General features: G+C 40.1%; 1 protein-coding gene across 4 annotated transcripts in view; it reads right to left on the bottom strand.

Moving 5' to 3' along the window:
• Positions 1–3,479, bottom strand: part of BLTP3B (bridge-like lipid transfer protein family member 3B) — a 110,125-nt gene extending 106,646 nt beyond the window's left edge. For 3 of the 4 annotated variants that reach the window (XM_006141376.3, XM_014591725.2, XM_027775668.1), the window contains exon 1: positions 3,299–3,479. In XM_006141376.3, the coding sequence (XP_006141438.1) occupies positions 3,299–3,342 (44 nt within the window). In that variant the 5' untranslated portion in view covers positions 3,343–3,479. The remainder of the gene's footprint in view (positions 1–3,298) is intronic. The other variant, XM_006141377.3, reaches the window with a different exon arrangement.
• Positions 3,480–14,031: the final 10,552 nt, after the last annotated feature.

The raw sequence follows: 14,031 nt of genomic DNA on the forward strand, positions 1-14,031 counted from the left end.
GGGAAAGAGAGAAATCACATCCCTGGGTATGACCACACAGCAATCCCTTCTCCTCCATTCTCTTCCTGGGATTTTGGGCACGCACACATATGCGTCCAGCATGATTTTAAAGCCACCAGCTTCAGGATTCAAACTGCAGTCAACACGTAGGAGTCTAGGACCTCAACCACCATGCTACTTGCTGGCCCTTGGGCAAAGCTAGTTTTAATCTTGCAATTTTACAATACTGCAGTCTCAAGGCTCACAGTGAATACTCTTTATTCTGTTGATGCCTACTTGTCTTCTTTACTGGAAGACTCCCTCTATAAGACCCTACAAGAACGAGGTCATTTTCTTGATTTTTCCTTTCCAGGACATCAAAGGTACCACATTTATTCAATGATTCAACTACCCGATGCTTTCTAAAACCACAAGAAAGCTGGTTATCCCCAACAATACTAATGACATACAGTCAGTATTATTAAAGAACAGCAATACAAGGGAGAGTCAGCTCATTTATGCTCTTTATTCAGTCAATAAATAGTTGTAGAGTATCTACTATATGCCAGCCTCAGGACAAAAACCGCCCTCATGGAGTTTACATTCAAGTGGATAGAGACAAACAACAAATAAATCTATATTACAGATGAGGATGAATGCTGTAAGAAAAATAAAGCCAGCCAGAAAAAGAGAAGGCATGGCAGTTCACAACTTTAAACTGCACGGTCAAGAAAACCCTCCTTTGAGAAGATGGCAAAGGTTGAAGACACGAATCACATGAGATGGCTATTAGTAAGTTATATGTTCTAAGTATTTTCTGTTAAATTGTATTTAATTGCATTCCAGACCACTATCAATATAGTGACTCCTCCCTACTTGATAATCTACAAAATTAAACTTGATCCAGCTAATTTCAAAAGTTCATTTCTACTTGAATAACTATAATTTATTACAACACCCATCTTGTTTTATTATGAATTGCCTTTACACATAGGAATAACTGCAATTTCCTTAGATGACAGCAATAATGTTAAGTTTAATATATAAACCAAAAATTTAAATGTGATACTCTTCAATCACTGAAGTTAAGAATTTTTTGAAACATGAAATAACTGAAAAATGAAGTCTTCATTACCGTTTATTACAGAGCAATTAGAAACCACGCAGATTAGGGGGCCAGCAGATGGCTTAATAATTACATTGCTAGACTCTCACATTACTGATAGCAGTTCCAATCCCAGACCCAGCAGGTTAAAACTCACACTGGGTGCATATGCATGCATGCCTGAAACCCTAAGAGGAGAATGGAGGAAAAGGGATTGCAGTGTAGCCATCCTCCCAAAGGAATGTATCACTGTCTCTCTGGTGAGTGCACATGCTCTGTAGGAAAAAAAAACTAAGTTTCAAGTGTGGTGGTTAAAGGCTCTGGACTCTCACATGGCTGGCCGCAGTTTGATTCCTTGCTTTCTCACTCTCTCTCTCTCTCTCTCTCTCCCTCTCTGGTCAAGTTAAAATAAAGTTAAATAAAATAATTTCTAAAAACTCTCTTAAAAAAACCATATAGATTTTAAAAATAATGTAAAAGACTCGATCCTGTATATGTTAGGTTTTTTTTTTTTTTTGGTTACTGTTTCCATCAATGCCAGAGGGTATCTTAGCTCACCACAGAAAGGAAGAAGAGAAAACACTTTCCCCACAATGGGGGATGGTCACAATACAACCCCTTCTTCATTTCCCCCTCCTTTTGGGATTTTGAGTATATACAGACATGTCCCTAGAGTGCTTCCCAAGCTGCTGGCCTGGGACTCAACTGCAGGGTCGTCCATGTAGAATCCAGCTGCCTCAACCACCATGTCACAGAGCCAATCCACTAGTAACTTTTAAGGGTCCTCTCAAATGGAATTCTATAAGAGAATTAAATTCTAACCTCCTAGGCACTAATTGATTGAATTAACTTCTCTCCTCAGCATTTACAATTGTACTAGCTATGTACATATGAGAAAAGCTGGAGGACATCTCCTATAAGTCAGACTTGACTTTACCTAAATAAAAAATTTAAAAATAGAGATAAAACCTTCTTCCAAAATAAGACAGTTTAATATTACACAGTTTTAAAATAAACTTTCCTATTAGTGATATTGTTTAAGAAATGTGTATTTTTTAACTAAGCTTTACTATATTGTATTCAATGTTGCAAGTGAGGAACACATTTGCTGAATCACAGAAGTATTGGTCTAGCATGGGTGGTTCAGTGGTAGAATTCTCGCCTGCCACAGAAGTATTGGTCTGCTACAACATGTGTTAGAAAACAATCTGGAGAATCAAGAATTATGTTTAGTATATAAAGCTATCATTATACTTGAATATGTGATAGGCTTGAACTAAAATCAGTTCAAAGTAATTCATTAACTCGCAGCGAGGAGATTAAGGGATAACCAAGCGCTCTGAATTCACTGTTAACAACTTGCAATAAGATCCTACATTTAGCCTGGATCTTGATAAATATGGAGAAGCCAAGAGCAGTAACAAACTGCCAGCTTTCCTGAGTCATGTTTCTGACTAAAACCGCGTTATGAAATGGAAAGAATGACATGTCTTGGGTTTAGTCACCACAGATGTTAACTCCGTGAACTGAAGGGTCTCAGATGAAAAACAGTAATAAAAAATAAAAATAAAAAAAACTGTCTAGTAAGAATGACGTGAAACTAAACGGACTCCAGAAACAACCCGCCGAAGGGAGGGACTCCGGTAATTTACCTAAAATGAATCCTAACTGTGCCAACAGGCACACCCTCTGATGCATCAGGGCAGGAACGCGATGTGGGGGCAATTCCGAACAATCACAAGGTTATTTAACGTTCCACGGTAAAGGCAGCCTCCGCCCTGAGTCCACACTGCGCCAGACGCCCTCGGTTAACGGAACCGCTGAGTGGGGCGAACACGAGCTCGGGTCGGGGCCACCACGTCCACCAGGCAGCTGGGGCACGCCACGCCATCTCCTGCCTCCGCGCAGGACAGCCCAGGAGTGGTCCGGGACGCCCCCACGACGCCGCGCCGGGCACGGTCCCAGCTCGCCGCCTCCCCAGCTGCCCTCGGCGCTCCGCCGGCCGGCCCGGGAGGACCGGTCCGGGGCTGTGGTGAGGCCAGCCCTGACGCCGCAGGGCGGTCGGGGCCGCGACCTCTGCCCCGGGGGAGCTGAAAGCCCTACGGTCGTCTCCTTCACAGCAGCCAGCCCCCACCGCTTCCTAGGCCGCAGGCCGACTCCGGTACAGGCTGGGGCAGAGGTGCACTGGCCCCCACACCCGAGGCTCTCACTGACCTGGAGAGGTGCTTCAGGATCTGTTTCTTGATTATTCCAGCCATGGTGCCGGGGTGGAAGGCGCCGCGCTCTCGCTCTGTTGCTCACTGCCTCCTCTCTGCGTGGACGTCTCCTCTCTGTTCCGGCTAACCCAACCGGAGGAGGGGCACTTGAGTGCTCACGCCCGGGAAAGACTCGAGGCCCCGGCCGAGGCCAAAGCCGCCGCCGCTGTCCCCGCCGCGTAGGACTCCGAGCATCGCGCTCAGGCCGCCGAGGCCGCCGCGGACGCCATCTTGGCTGCCGGAGGGAGGCGGGGGGCGGGGCGGGCCGAGAGGCGGGCCCGGGGCGGGCCGAGAGGCGGGGCCAGGGCAGGGGCGGGGCCTTCTTGGGTTTTAATTCTCTCTCCACGGCCCTTTGCGCTTCTTCCCGTCTGCATCGGTGGGTTCTTCCTCTCCATCCTCTGTACTTCTCTTTTTCGTTTCCTTAGAATTTAATTGCTGCACAGATTGCTCTGCTTACTTTCCTCGCTTGACCAACTCTGCTTTCCTCATATTCTTCCTTTGGTTTCCTCTGCTTTTGTAAAATATCCTGCTTTCTCTTTGCTGCCGTAACTTAATGATTTCTAATGTAACTGTTTTTTTTTTTTTTCTATCTTAAGGGAAGTAAAAATTGACATGGTATAAGAGTCTAGGACTCAGACATTAAAAGACCTAAGTTCAAGTCTTGGCTCCAGTATTTTCTAGCCATATTCATCTTGAGAAACTAATGTCCTTACTTTTTACCTCACTTTAATCTTCTGTAAAATAGGTTAATCTATCAGTATTACCCATTTCTTTAGAATGTTGTAGCTAAAGAAATAGGTATATAAATGTCAACTGAAATTTTCTGCGAAAAGGAAAAATCATTGAAATAGAGAAAACTTATAATTCTGCAACTCCCTCACGCTCAACTCCAAACCAACATTTTTTAATAGAAAGTGACCATTCAATGATACCTGAAAAAAAAAAATTGCACTATCCCTGAGGGATTTATCAGAACGTGGAGGGGGGAGAGGAGGTTATACAACATTCAACAATCTGACCCTTTTTAGTAAAAGTTAAGGATAGTGAAGCAAAGATGTTCCATCTTTGAACTTTACATTATACTTGTTTCCTCCTTTTGCCCAGAGTAAATAGAGTGATTAATAGTCTTACTGTTCTTGCTAACTAGTCCAAAACCTTTTCGTTTGGATGTTCATTAGCGAAATAACTACCAGTCACCAGACCCCTGCCCTGAGTCATCCGGACCATTAAACAAAGGTCTGAAGAGTGCCCTTAGAAATTATTAACCTGCTTGATTAAGCTTCTGTAACTGCTTTCCCATGGGAACCCCACTCCCTGTCCTCTTCACCCCTCCTCATTTTTCATTGTAATCACCATCACAACCCAAAACTGATTGTGATCTTTGCCTTTATAAGCACCCCTCTCCTTTTACTCAGGGCTGCAGGGTTTTTGAGAGACAGGAGTCCTCCTACAGCCAGCCGGCCTATTAATAAAGAACTCCTATCATTTGGTTATGTTTGGTATTCCTCTTATTTCTCACTGATGAGACTATAACAATAGATGTGTGGGTTGACTGTTTACATACTATTACCATGCACTAAAGACAAGGCACTGTTCTGTTTCTGGTAAACTAAGTCCAGCCGCTTCTACTCACAGTCAGTGACACTAGAGTCAGAGTCTGATGATGAAGGATGTTTATTTCTGAAAACGGGTTTGAGAGAGAGAACCAGCAAGTACCACGAGCTGTCTCAAGAAAAAAAAAAAAATTCAGCAGCTCAGCTCAGCATGCATTCAGTATTTATAGATACAAGTACATGGAAATCATTCCTTACTATAATCAAAGTTAATTGTTTTCCTTTGAGCAATTATCCTGATTCCTGTTTTGTTTTTTCCAAATACCCATTCCTGGGTTCTAATCTGACCATTTTTAAACAGACTTCCCATGACTTGGCACTTATTTAGATTGTTCCTATCAGAGGCTTTAACTGGTTTCAGAATGACTACGGTCCTGCTGACCCTACCTCAAACTGACCTCTTTAATTCAAGCACATACTGTTGCCTAAACAAAAACAAAATAAACTATTTCTATCATCAGCGTTAATAGCCTAGCATGGAAGATAGATTCATGCTGCTAAGATCTTGCGCTCTGTCATTAGACTCTGGTTAAAAATGTTGCCTCACCAGGGTGTGGTGGCAATCACCCTATGGCAAAAACTACTGGAGGTTGAAGGATTGTGGCAATGAGTCCATCTCTCTCTCTCTGTCTCACTCAATACGCACAATTAGAGAAAAAAATGCTGGCTCAGCTACTTCACAGCTATGTTTTTGGGCAAACTAATTACAATGGGCTTCAATTATCTCATCTGTTGGAGACAATACTATCTAATTTACAGAATTGTCTGAGAATTAAATGAGATTATGCATATAATTTAACTGAAATTTTCTGCAAAAAGGAAGAAAATGTTGTGCATATATGTACATGTTTGTGTGTGTGTGTGTGTTTTGAAGAATTACTTTATTTAACTTTATTTATTTTAATCTGACCAGAGAGGGACAGAGAGAAAGAGAAAGCAAGTGAGACAGAAAGTGAGAAAGCAAGCTGCCAGGTTCAGGACTTGAACCACAGTTGGCGATGTGAGAGTCCAGCAACCTTAACCACCACACCCACCTGCTCTCCCCAGCACATGCTTGTGTTATAAAAGATGCCTAGCATATACTAAACTCAATAAATGGTAGCTATTATATTCAGGATCACTTTTGAATATAGAAAGTCAGAGACTGATTTACAGTAGAGGTATTATTTCAAAGATGAGAATAAGTCCGTCTAATTTATTAGAAGAGCTGACTCTGAAATCAAGGCCTTGGATTTGAAACCTAGCTCTGTGAATTGTTTCACTATTTGACCACAGGAAAAATACTAAACCCTCGAAATCCTGTGATGCTGTATGCCTAGGAGATTTTTATTAAAATTAACTGCCTGGGACCAGCCTCGGTGGGGGTGGATTGAATCGTCGGAGGTGGCGCTAGAAAGGAAGACTTAAGGCCTCGGTGCCTTTTTCATGCATGTCCTCAGCCAGACACCTTCAGAGATCTCTCTCTGAAGAGTGACCCTAAATCTTAGCATATACCAGGAGCTTATGAACATGTACAAACAATAACAAAATTTGCTTTAACAACTTTTAAATGTAAAACTGAACAATCTTACTAATAAACCTTTTTAATATTTTAATAAAATTTAAAGACCAATCATAAGAATAACTAAAGCATGTTAATTTAACAACAAGAATTATAAGGAGAACTCGGAACAGGCAATATGTTTCTATGAGTCTATGTTTAACACTGGATTTATAGTCTTTTATATCAATTTACTATTTTAACTCAGGTGTATTGTATTGGTTACTTAGTATGTAATTTTGTGAAACACTTTTTACTTTTGTTTGGTCAATTTTGTCTTTACAGTTTAGAAAACCAGTCAATTGATATAGGAAATGAAGATTTTACTCATTTAATTATTAGATTTATTTTTATTTATTTATTCATTCATTCATTCTCAAAAGGTATCAATGTCAAAATAACCCCAGGAAAATTGTCTCTTGTAATCCTGATGTGTGTGTGTGTGTGTGTCTATGCATGTAATATGTCCTGCTGTATGTCTATGTGAAAACAGGCCTTAAAGTATTCTATTCAATTTGGTTTATAAAAAAAAGCGCTCATAAAAATTAGTCTAGGTGCTTCTCAAGTTTGTATAACTTTAATAAATGAGATGGCTTCAAATATAATTTAAAAATAATAATAAATAAATAAAATAATAATAATAATAACTAACAAGTAAAGATCTTCGCAATCTCCAACATATATTTCATCTAAGGTTTTATTAATCAAACAACAGCATGTTTATCTTAATATGGTTGGTTTAATAAAATAGCTAGTATTATCTGTTACACTTTACATAATAAATATCTAATAACACCACTGGGTCCGGGACACGAACTGCGGTCGACTACGTGGGAGTCCAGCGACATAGCCATTACGCTAACTGCTGGTTCCCCTAACAGAGGATCTTTAACCTCAAAGTAACTTTTGGATGTTTACAGAGGGCCCCTGAAACATCCAAAAGGAAGTTATTAAATCAATCAAGCTTATTGTTTATATGTTGGATAAAAATAAAAGACTTTGTCAAATTAAGTAATTCTAATTTTCTTAATATTTTATTTAAGTTAATACATATATACATATATGTGTATGTGCATGTATATATATATTATATATATATAATATATGTATATAAATGTTATGTACTTGTATGCCTATATATACTTTGTGTTCCAAAATAATTTAAAATTCCCAAGAGTTAATAGTAGGCTATTATGTTAAACTGACATATATAGCCAAATTACTCTGTCAGTTGTGAATTTTTGTCAGATCATTAATCATGGCTAAAATCTTAATGTGTGTTATGTCCTTAAAGAAATTCACAGAGTAAAATAAATAAATAAATAAATCTAATAATTAAACTGAGTAAAATCTTCATTTTCTATATAAATTGACTGGTTTTCTAAACTGTTAAGCCAAAATTGACCAAACAAAAGTAAAAAATGTTTCACAAAATTACATACTATGTAACCAATACAATGCACCTGAGTTAAAAAAGTAAATTTATATAAAAGACTATAAATCCAGTGTTAAACATAGACTCATAGAAACATATTGCTTGGTTCCCTCTGAGTCCTCCTTATAATTCTTGTTGTTAAATTAACATGCTTTAGTTATTCTTATTATTGGTCTTTAAATTTTATTAAAATATTAAAAAGGTTTGTTAGTAAGATCGTTCAGTTTTACATTTAAAAGTTGTTAAATTTCGTTATTGTTTGTACATGTTCATAAGCTCCTCCTAGTATATGCTAAGATTTAGGGTCACTCCTCAGAGAGCAATCTCTGGGGGTGTCCGGCTGAGGACGTGCATGAAAAGGAACCAAGGCCTCAGTCTTCCTTTCCAGCGCCGCCTCCGAGTCAATCCACCCCCGCAGAGGCTGGTCCCCGGCAATTAACCAAGCTAGCAAAGCTAATATGTTTAGAGTGCCTGATACAGTAGGCACAAAAGAATATTTCAAGAAGGTGGGATACAATTATGAAAAAGAACAGAAGAATGAAAGATCTTAGCTTCTGTAAACAGCAGCTGGTTAAAGCAATATGTGGGGACCAGGAGTTGGCATAATAGCTATGTCGCTGGACTCCCATGTAGTTGACCACGATTTGAGTCCTGAACCTGGTGGCTTAAACTCAGACCGGGCGCATGTGCATGCGTGCCCAAGATCCCAAGAGCAGGATGGAGGACAAGGGATTGCAGCATGGCCATTTCTCCTGGGGGAGGAGGGTGATTTCTCACTTTCTGTCTCTCTGTCCTTCTGGCAGCACAAGCACCCTATAGCAAAAACCTCTCAAAAAAACCAAACCAAACCAAAACAAACAAACAAAAAAACGTGAATTCCTTTACAAAATAATAAGTAGCAAGGAACCCCACAGGTTAATGTTTGTAATTAAAGTATCTTCCTTGTGAAAATAAAAGATAACAAAATTTCATTTTTACTTTCCCTGGATTGAGAGAATACATAATGTCACAAAGTCACCATACATTCAGTAGTGCTTTAAAATTAAATTACATCTTGGGGTCAGCAAGTGACAGAGTAGTTAGGGTACTGGACTCCCACATGGTCAACTGTGGTTCCAGTCCTGGACCTGGCAGCTTGAAAAATCACAGCAGTGGGGCCAGCAGGTGGCATAGTGGTTAACACTCCCACATGGCCGACCACTGTTCAAGTCCCAGACCTAGTGCCTTGCTTTCTCACTTTCCTTCTGTCTGTGTGTCTTTCTCTGATCAAATGAAAATAAATTAATGAATAAATAAAATTAAATTATTCTTAAAAAAAAAAGTAAAGTAAAAGAGAAATCACAGCAGATATGCATGCATGCCCAAAATCCCAAGAGGAAAATGGACAAGGTGGGATTGCAGCATGGCCATACAGTTCCCAATGTGACCCTTTCTTTATCCAGTGCTTTTGAGTTCATGATGTAAAAAATAAAGTATAGCCTTTCAATTGCCTGCATGAGTTTTAATGGACCAATATCATTTTTTTTAATGTGACAGAGGGTACTTGTATTCCCCAGAGAAAGACAGAGACAAAGAGAGGTAGAAAGCACCTCCAAATGCAGATACGGTCATGGTGTGATCCCTTCTCCATTCTCCATCCTGTTGGGATGCATGCACATGCATCCAGAGTAATTTTCAAGCCTTGGAGGCTGAGATTCAAACCATGTGGTTGGCCGTGTGGGATCTGGCTGCCTTTACCACCAACCCATGGAGCTGGCCCTGGACCAATGTAACTTTTAACAAACAACTTGCAACTTCCCCTCTTTTTACCCTTCTCTTTGGCACATATACCAGCATTTTTGGTTGCCATTTGGATGAGTATATTAGAAAGCAGAGTTTAATCATCCTAATAATTTATGCTAAGCCCCGACTCATATAAACCACTTTTATTTCACTTATTATGCCTCAGCATTCTTTCTGTGATAGAACATAAAACTGGCTCACTCATTAACATGACATTACTTGGGCCAGCTTGTAGCCTGGTGGTTAAGGGGGTTTGTTCTCACACGATCTACTGCACAGTTCAAGATCTAGACCCAGAAGCCTGAGAAACACACCAAGTACACATGTTTACATGCCCAAAATCCTGAAAGGAGAGAGGAATGGAGGAGAAGGGATTGTGATGTGACCATACCCCCTGAGAGGTGCTTTCTTGCTTTCCCTCTTTCTTCCTGTCTCTGGCAAGCACGTGCACCCTCTGACAAAAATTAAAAAAATCACTGGACTCCCATGTAGTTGACTGCAGTTCAAGTCCCCGACCCAGAGGCTTAAAACTCACACCAGATGGATGTGTGTGCATGCCTAACATCCCAAAAGAATAATGGAAGAGAAGGGATTGCAGCGTGTTCATCCCCCTGGGGTGTGATTTCTTGCTTTCTCTGTTTCTCTCTCTCTCCAGCAAGTGCATGTACCCTATAGCAAAGACCTCACTCTAAAAATAAATAAATATACATGAGTCATCTTTTTAACTCTTTTAGAATTATACCTCCTTAAAATATACGTATATTTGGGACCAGCAGTTGGCGTAATGACTCTGTCACTGAACTCCCATGTAGTAGACTGCAGTTCGAGTCCCAGACCTAGTGGCTTAAACTCATGCCGGGCGCGTGTGCGTGTGTGCCCAATATCCTGAGAGGAGAATGGAGGAGAACGGATTGCAGCATGGCCATCCCCCTTGGGGAAATGATTTCTCGCTTTCTGACTCTCTGTCTCTTCTGTCTTTCTGACGAGCACACACACCCTATAGCAAAAACCTCTCAAAAAAAATGTGTATATATATATATATTTAAAAAGTAGTACTTATGACATGAGAGTGCTGGGTGATCAGACCCAACCTGTGCTAGTTCTTGTCTGACATTGAAGAAAAATTTGAAATGTGGACAAAAAGTGGTCAGCAGATGGTGTAGTAATGTCGCTGAATTTCCGTATGGTGGATGGTGGTTCGAGTCCCAGATCCTGTGGCTTAAAAATCACATTGGTTGTGTGTGCCCACGTGGGTGTCCAAGATCCTGGGAGGAGAAGGGATTTTTCCATAGCTATCCCCCCAGGGGATGATTTCTCATTTTCCCTCTCACTGTCTTTGTTTCTCTCTGCCAAGCACACATACCCTAAGACAATAACCTCTAAAAAAAATAAATAAATAAAATAAAATAAAGAAAGAAATGCAGAGAGGACAGTAAGCAAAGTTTATTAGGGAAGGAGAGAAAGCTTCCAGCTGAGTGGAAGGGGGACTTGACTACTCTCCCAAAGCAGGGGCAGGGGTCATTGTTATATGTTTCTTCAAGGAAGTACAAGGTTTCTCTTAATAAGTGTGGTAATCAATTATGTTGACAGCCTACACTCCCTGGCACCAGGGATCTCGGTAGTTAATATTTTATCTGACAACAGAGCTAAGCAGGCTTGCTCTTTGTTCTCTTCGAGGACATATAAATGGTTTTTGTTGTTCTAACTTCTCTCAAGCAGAACAGACCCTCATATTTCTTCCTTGTAATATTATATTGAGAAGGAAGTGAGCTCAGCAGACCAAGTAGACTTCTCAAGCAGGCCCAACACTATAGTGGCTGTAAGCAATTCTGTGTGAGCAAGCAGTGAGAGCTAATAACTGATTTCTAGTGAGAGGCATAAATGATTTCTATTAATGGCTTGACTACAGTTACCCCATCTTGCTTCATATTTTCTATCCTATGGACTCCTTATCCTATCTGTCTAGCCAGAGATCTTGCTCCTACCTCACTTACATGCCTGAGATATTCTGTACTAAACCCAGAAGAAGGAAAATGCATGGTGTGAGGGTAAAGAGAATCAGATTTTGCACTAAACAGTTTGTGTTGGAGCCTGTTTATTCTTGCTCAAGAGAACCAACTGTGTGTATTTCTTCTCCGTTGTGTTCGGTGTTTGATGACTTCAGACTAATTTGAAATGAACTATGATGACAGTGTTTACACCACAGAAATCGATGAACATGAACTAGGGATTTCCTCCTCTGAAGATCTAGTTGTTAAACATTTACCAGCACACTACTGTAAGATAGGTGTGAGAGGGACAAGAATATAAGTGTAAATATATGGGCATTGTTTCATAGGTAACAGCAAGTCATGAAGACTTTTGGGGTGACCAAGTGGGGGAGAATGAGCAGGTTTCCGACTTACCAAATTTATTTACTGAAAACTATACAGTCTATAGAGAAGATGAAGAAGAGAGTAGAGGCAAAAAGAACACTGAGAAAGAAGTGGCGTTATTTCAAGCCAGTGATAAGGGAATTATCAGTAGAGACAGACGAAGGCCAAAGAGAATCAGAGATTAAATCAAGAAGACCAAGAGTTGAAAGTAATTGAGGTTTCTAGCTCAGGGCACACCAGTAATCCAGATATAATATAGGTGCAACAAGGAGTTTTAGAGATATGAGTGTGTTGAATTTGTTGTCTGTAGTGTTTTCTTAGGAAATTCTGGTTTAGGATTCATCAGTAATTAATGATAACTAAAGCCAAGAACAAGAAAAATCTTAATCAAAGAGCTTGTAAGAAGTGAAGAAAGCAAAAAGCAGCTTAAAGGAGAAAAAGTCAATAAATAGAAAGAGAGAGAGAGGATTGAATGAGCATATTTTAAAAGATGAGAGAAATAGAAATGATAGCTGCTCTGAGATGCAAAATTTATAAAATATTCTTGGGGACCAGCAGGTGGTGTAATGACTTTGTTGCTGGATCCCATGTAGTTGACCATGGTTGGAGTCCTGGAACTGGAGACTTAAAATTCACACCAGGCAGGTGTGCGTGAGTGCCCAAAATCCCAAGAGGAGATTGGAGAAGGGATTGCGCCAGCGGCCATCCTCCCAGGGAAGAGGAGTGATTTCTTGCTTTCTGTCTCTCTGTCTCTCTGGTGAGCACACACACCCTATATCAAAAATCTCTCAAAATATTAAAAAATATTCTGTACTTGTTTAGAGTAAGAAATTTTACCACCTTAATATTAAGTTGGAGAAAACAGAATGATTACATTTGGAAAGAGTAAACTTTAAGTATGTAATAAATATTTTGATACTAAGGGACATAGACACCAATAGAATACAGTGCCCAATTTCAAGGAGGTTGACATCTAGGCACGTTAACAGACTATGACTGTATTGAAAAAGAGGATGGTGGGGCCAACTGTTGATGTGGTGGTTGAAGTGCCAGGATCCCATATGACTAATGACATAGGATGCATGTGTGTGCTCAAAATCCAGAAAAGGAGAGAGAGATGGGATTAAGGCATGAACTTGCCCCCATGACAGAGTGTTCTCACTCCTCCCCTCCCCTGCAAGTCTCTGGCAAAGTAAGAAGAAAAAAAAAAAGCATGGTGATAATAATAATAATAACCACTGCCATGTACTTGACTTTTATCATTTACTTTTCATTAAACAATTCTGCGAGGGGATGTTGTATTATTCCATTTTACTGGTGAGGAAGCTAAGGCAGCATTGTTAGCTAACCTATCCAGGATGTCTAGTGGCAGAGCCAGAGTTTGACTCAGTATGGAATCTAGATGTTTCACCCTAAACCACTATCTCTTTTATTTGTAGATGCATATGTATAAATATATACATTTATATATTGTATTTACATATGTATATATACGCTATTGGAATAGCTTTACTCACTAGTGGAGAAAGCAGCCTGTAAACATTAACCATTATCATCAGTATCGCAAAAAGCTACGCAGGCATTTTGTGGTAGAGTCCAGGTTCAAATCCAAAATTCATACTCTTAAGGATTATGATACATAGTTAGCCTTGAGTATTACAGAAACAGTAGGGGGGGGCACTTAATTCCAGAAAGGGGATGGAGAGGGAGCATGTCAGATGTCAAGAACCCTTTTTTAGATGAAAAAGAAGTATAAATTTGGTCTCGAAGAAGAACTCGGCAAGGGAAGAGGGGAGTTATGAATGTTGGGGTGGGGGGAAGCCAGGCAACGTTATGTCATTCAAAATGACTGGATTTCACAGCAGGATGGGGAGTGGCCAGGAAGGAGGCTAAAGAGATTTCCTAGCGAGGTCCGTGGTACGAATGGTTTTGCACTTTCTTCTTCAA

This window comes from Tupaia chinensis, unplaced genomic scaffold (assembly GCF_000334495.1).
Source record: "Tupaia chinensis unplaced genomic scaffold, TupChi_1.0 Scaffold000054_1, whole genome shotgun sequence".
In the NCBI taxonomy this organism is placed as follows: domain Eukaryota; kingdom Metazoa; phylum Chordata; class Mammalia; order Scandentia; family Tupaiidae; genus Tupaia; species Tupaia belangeri.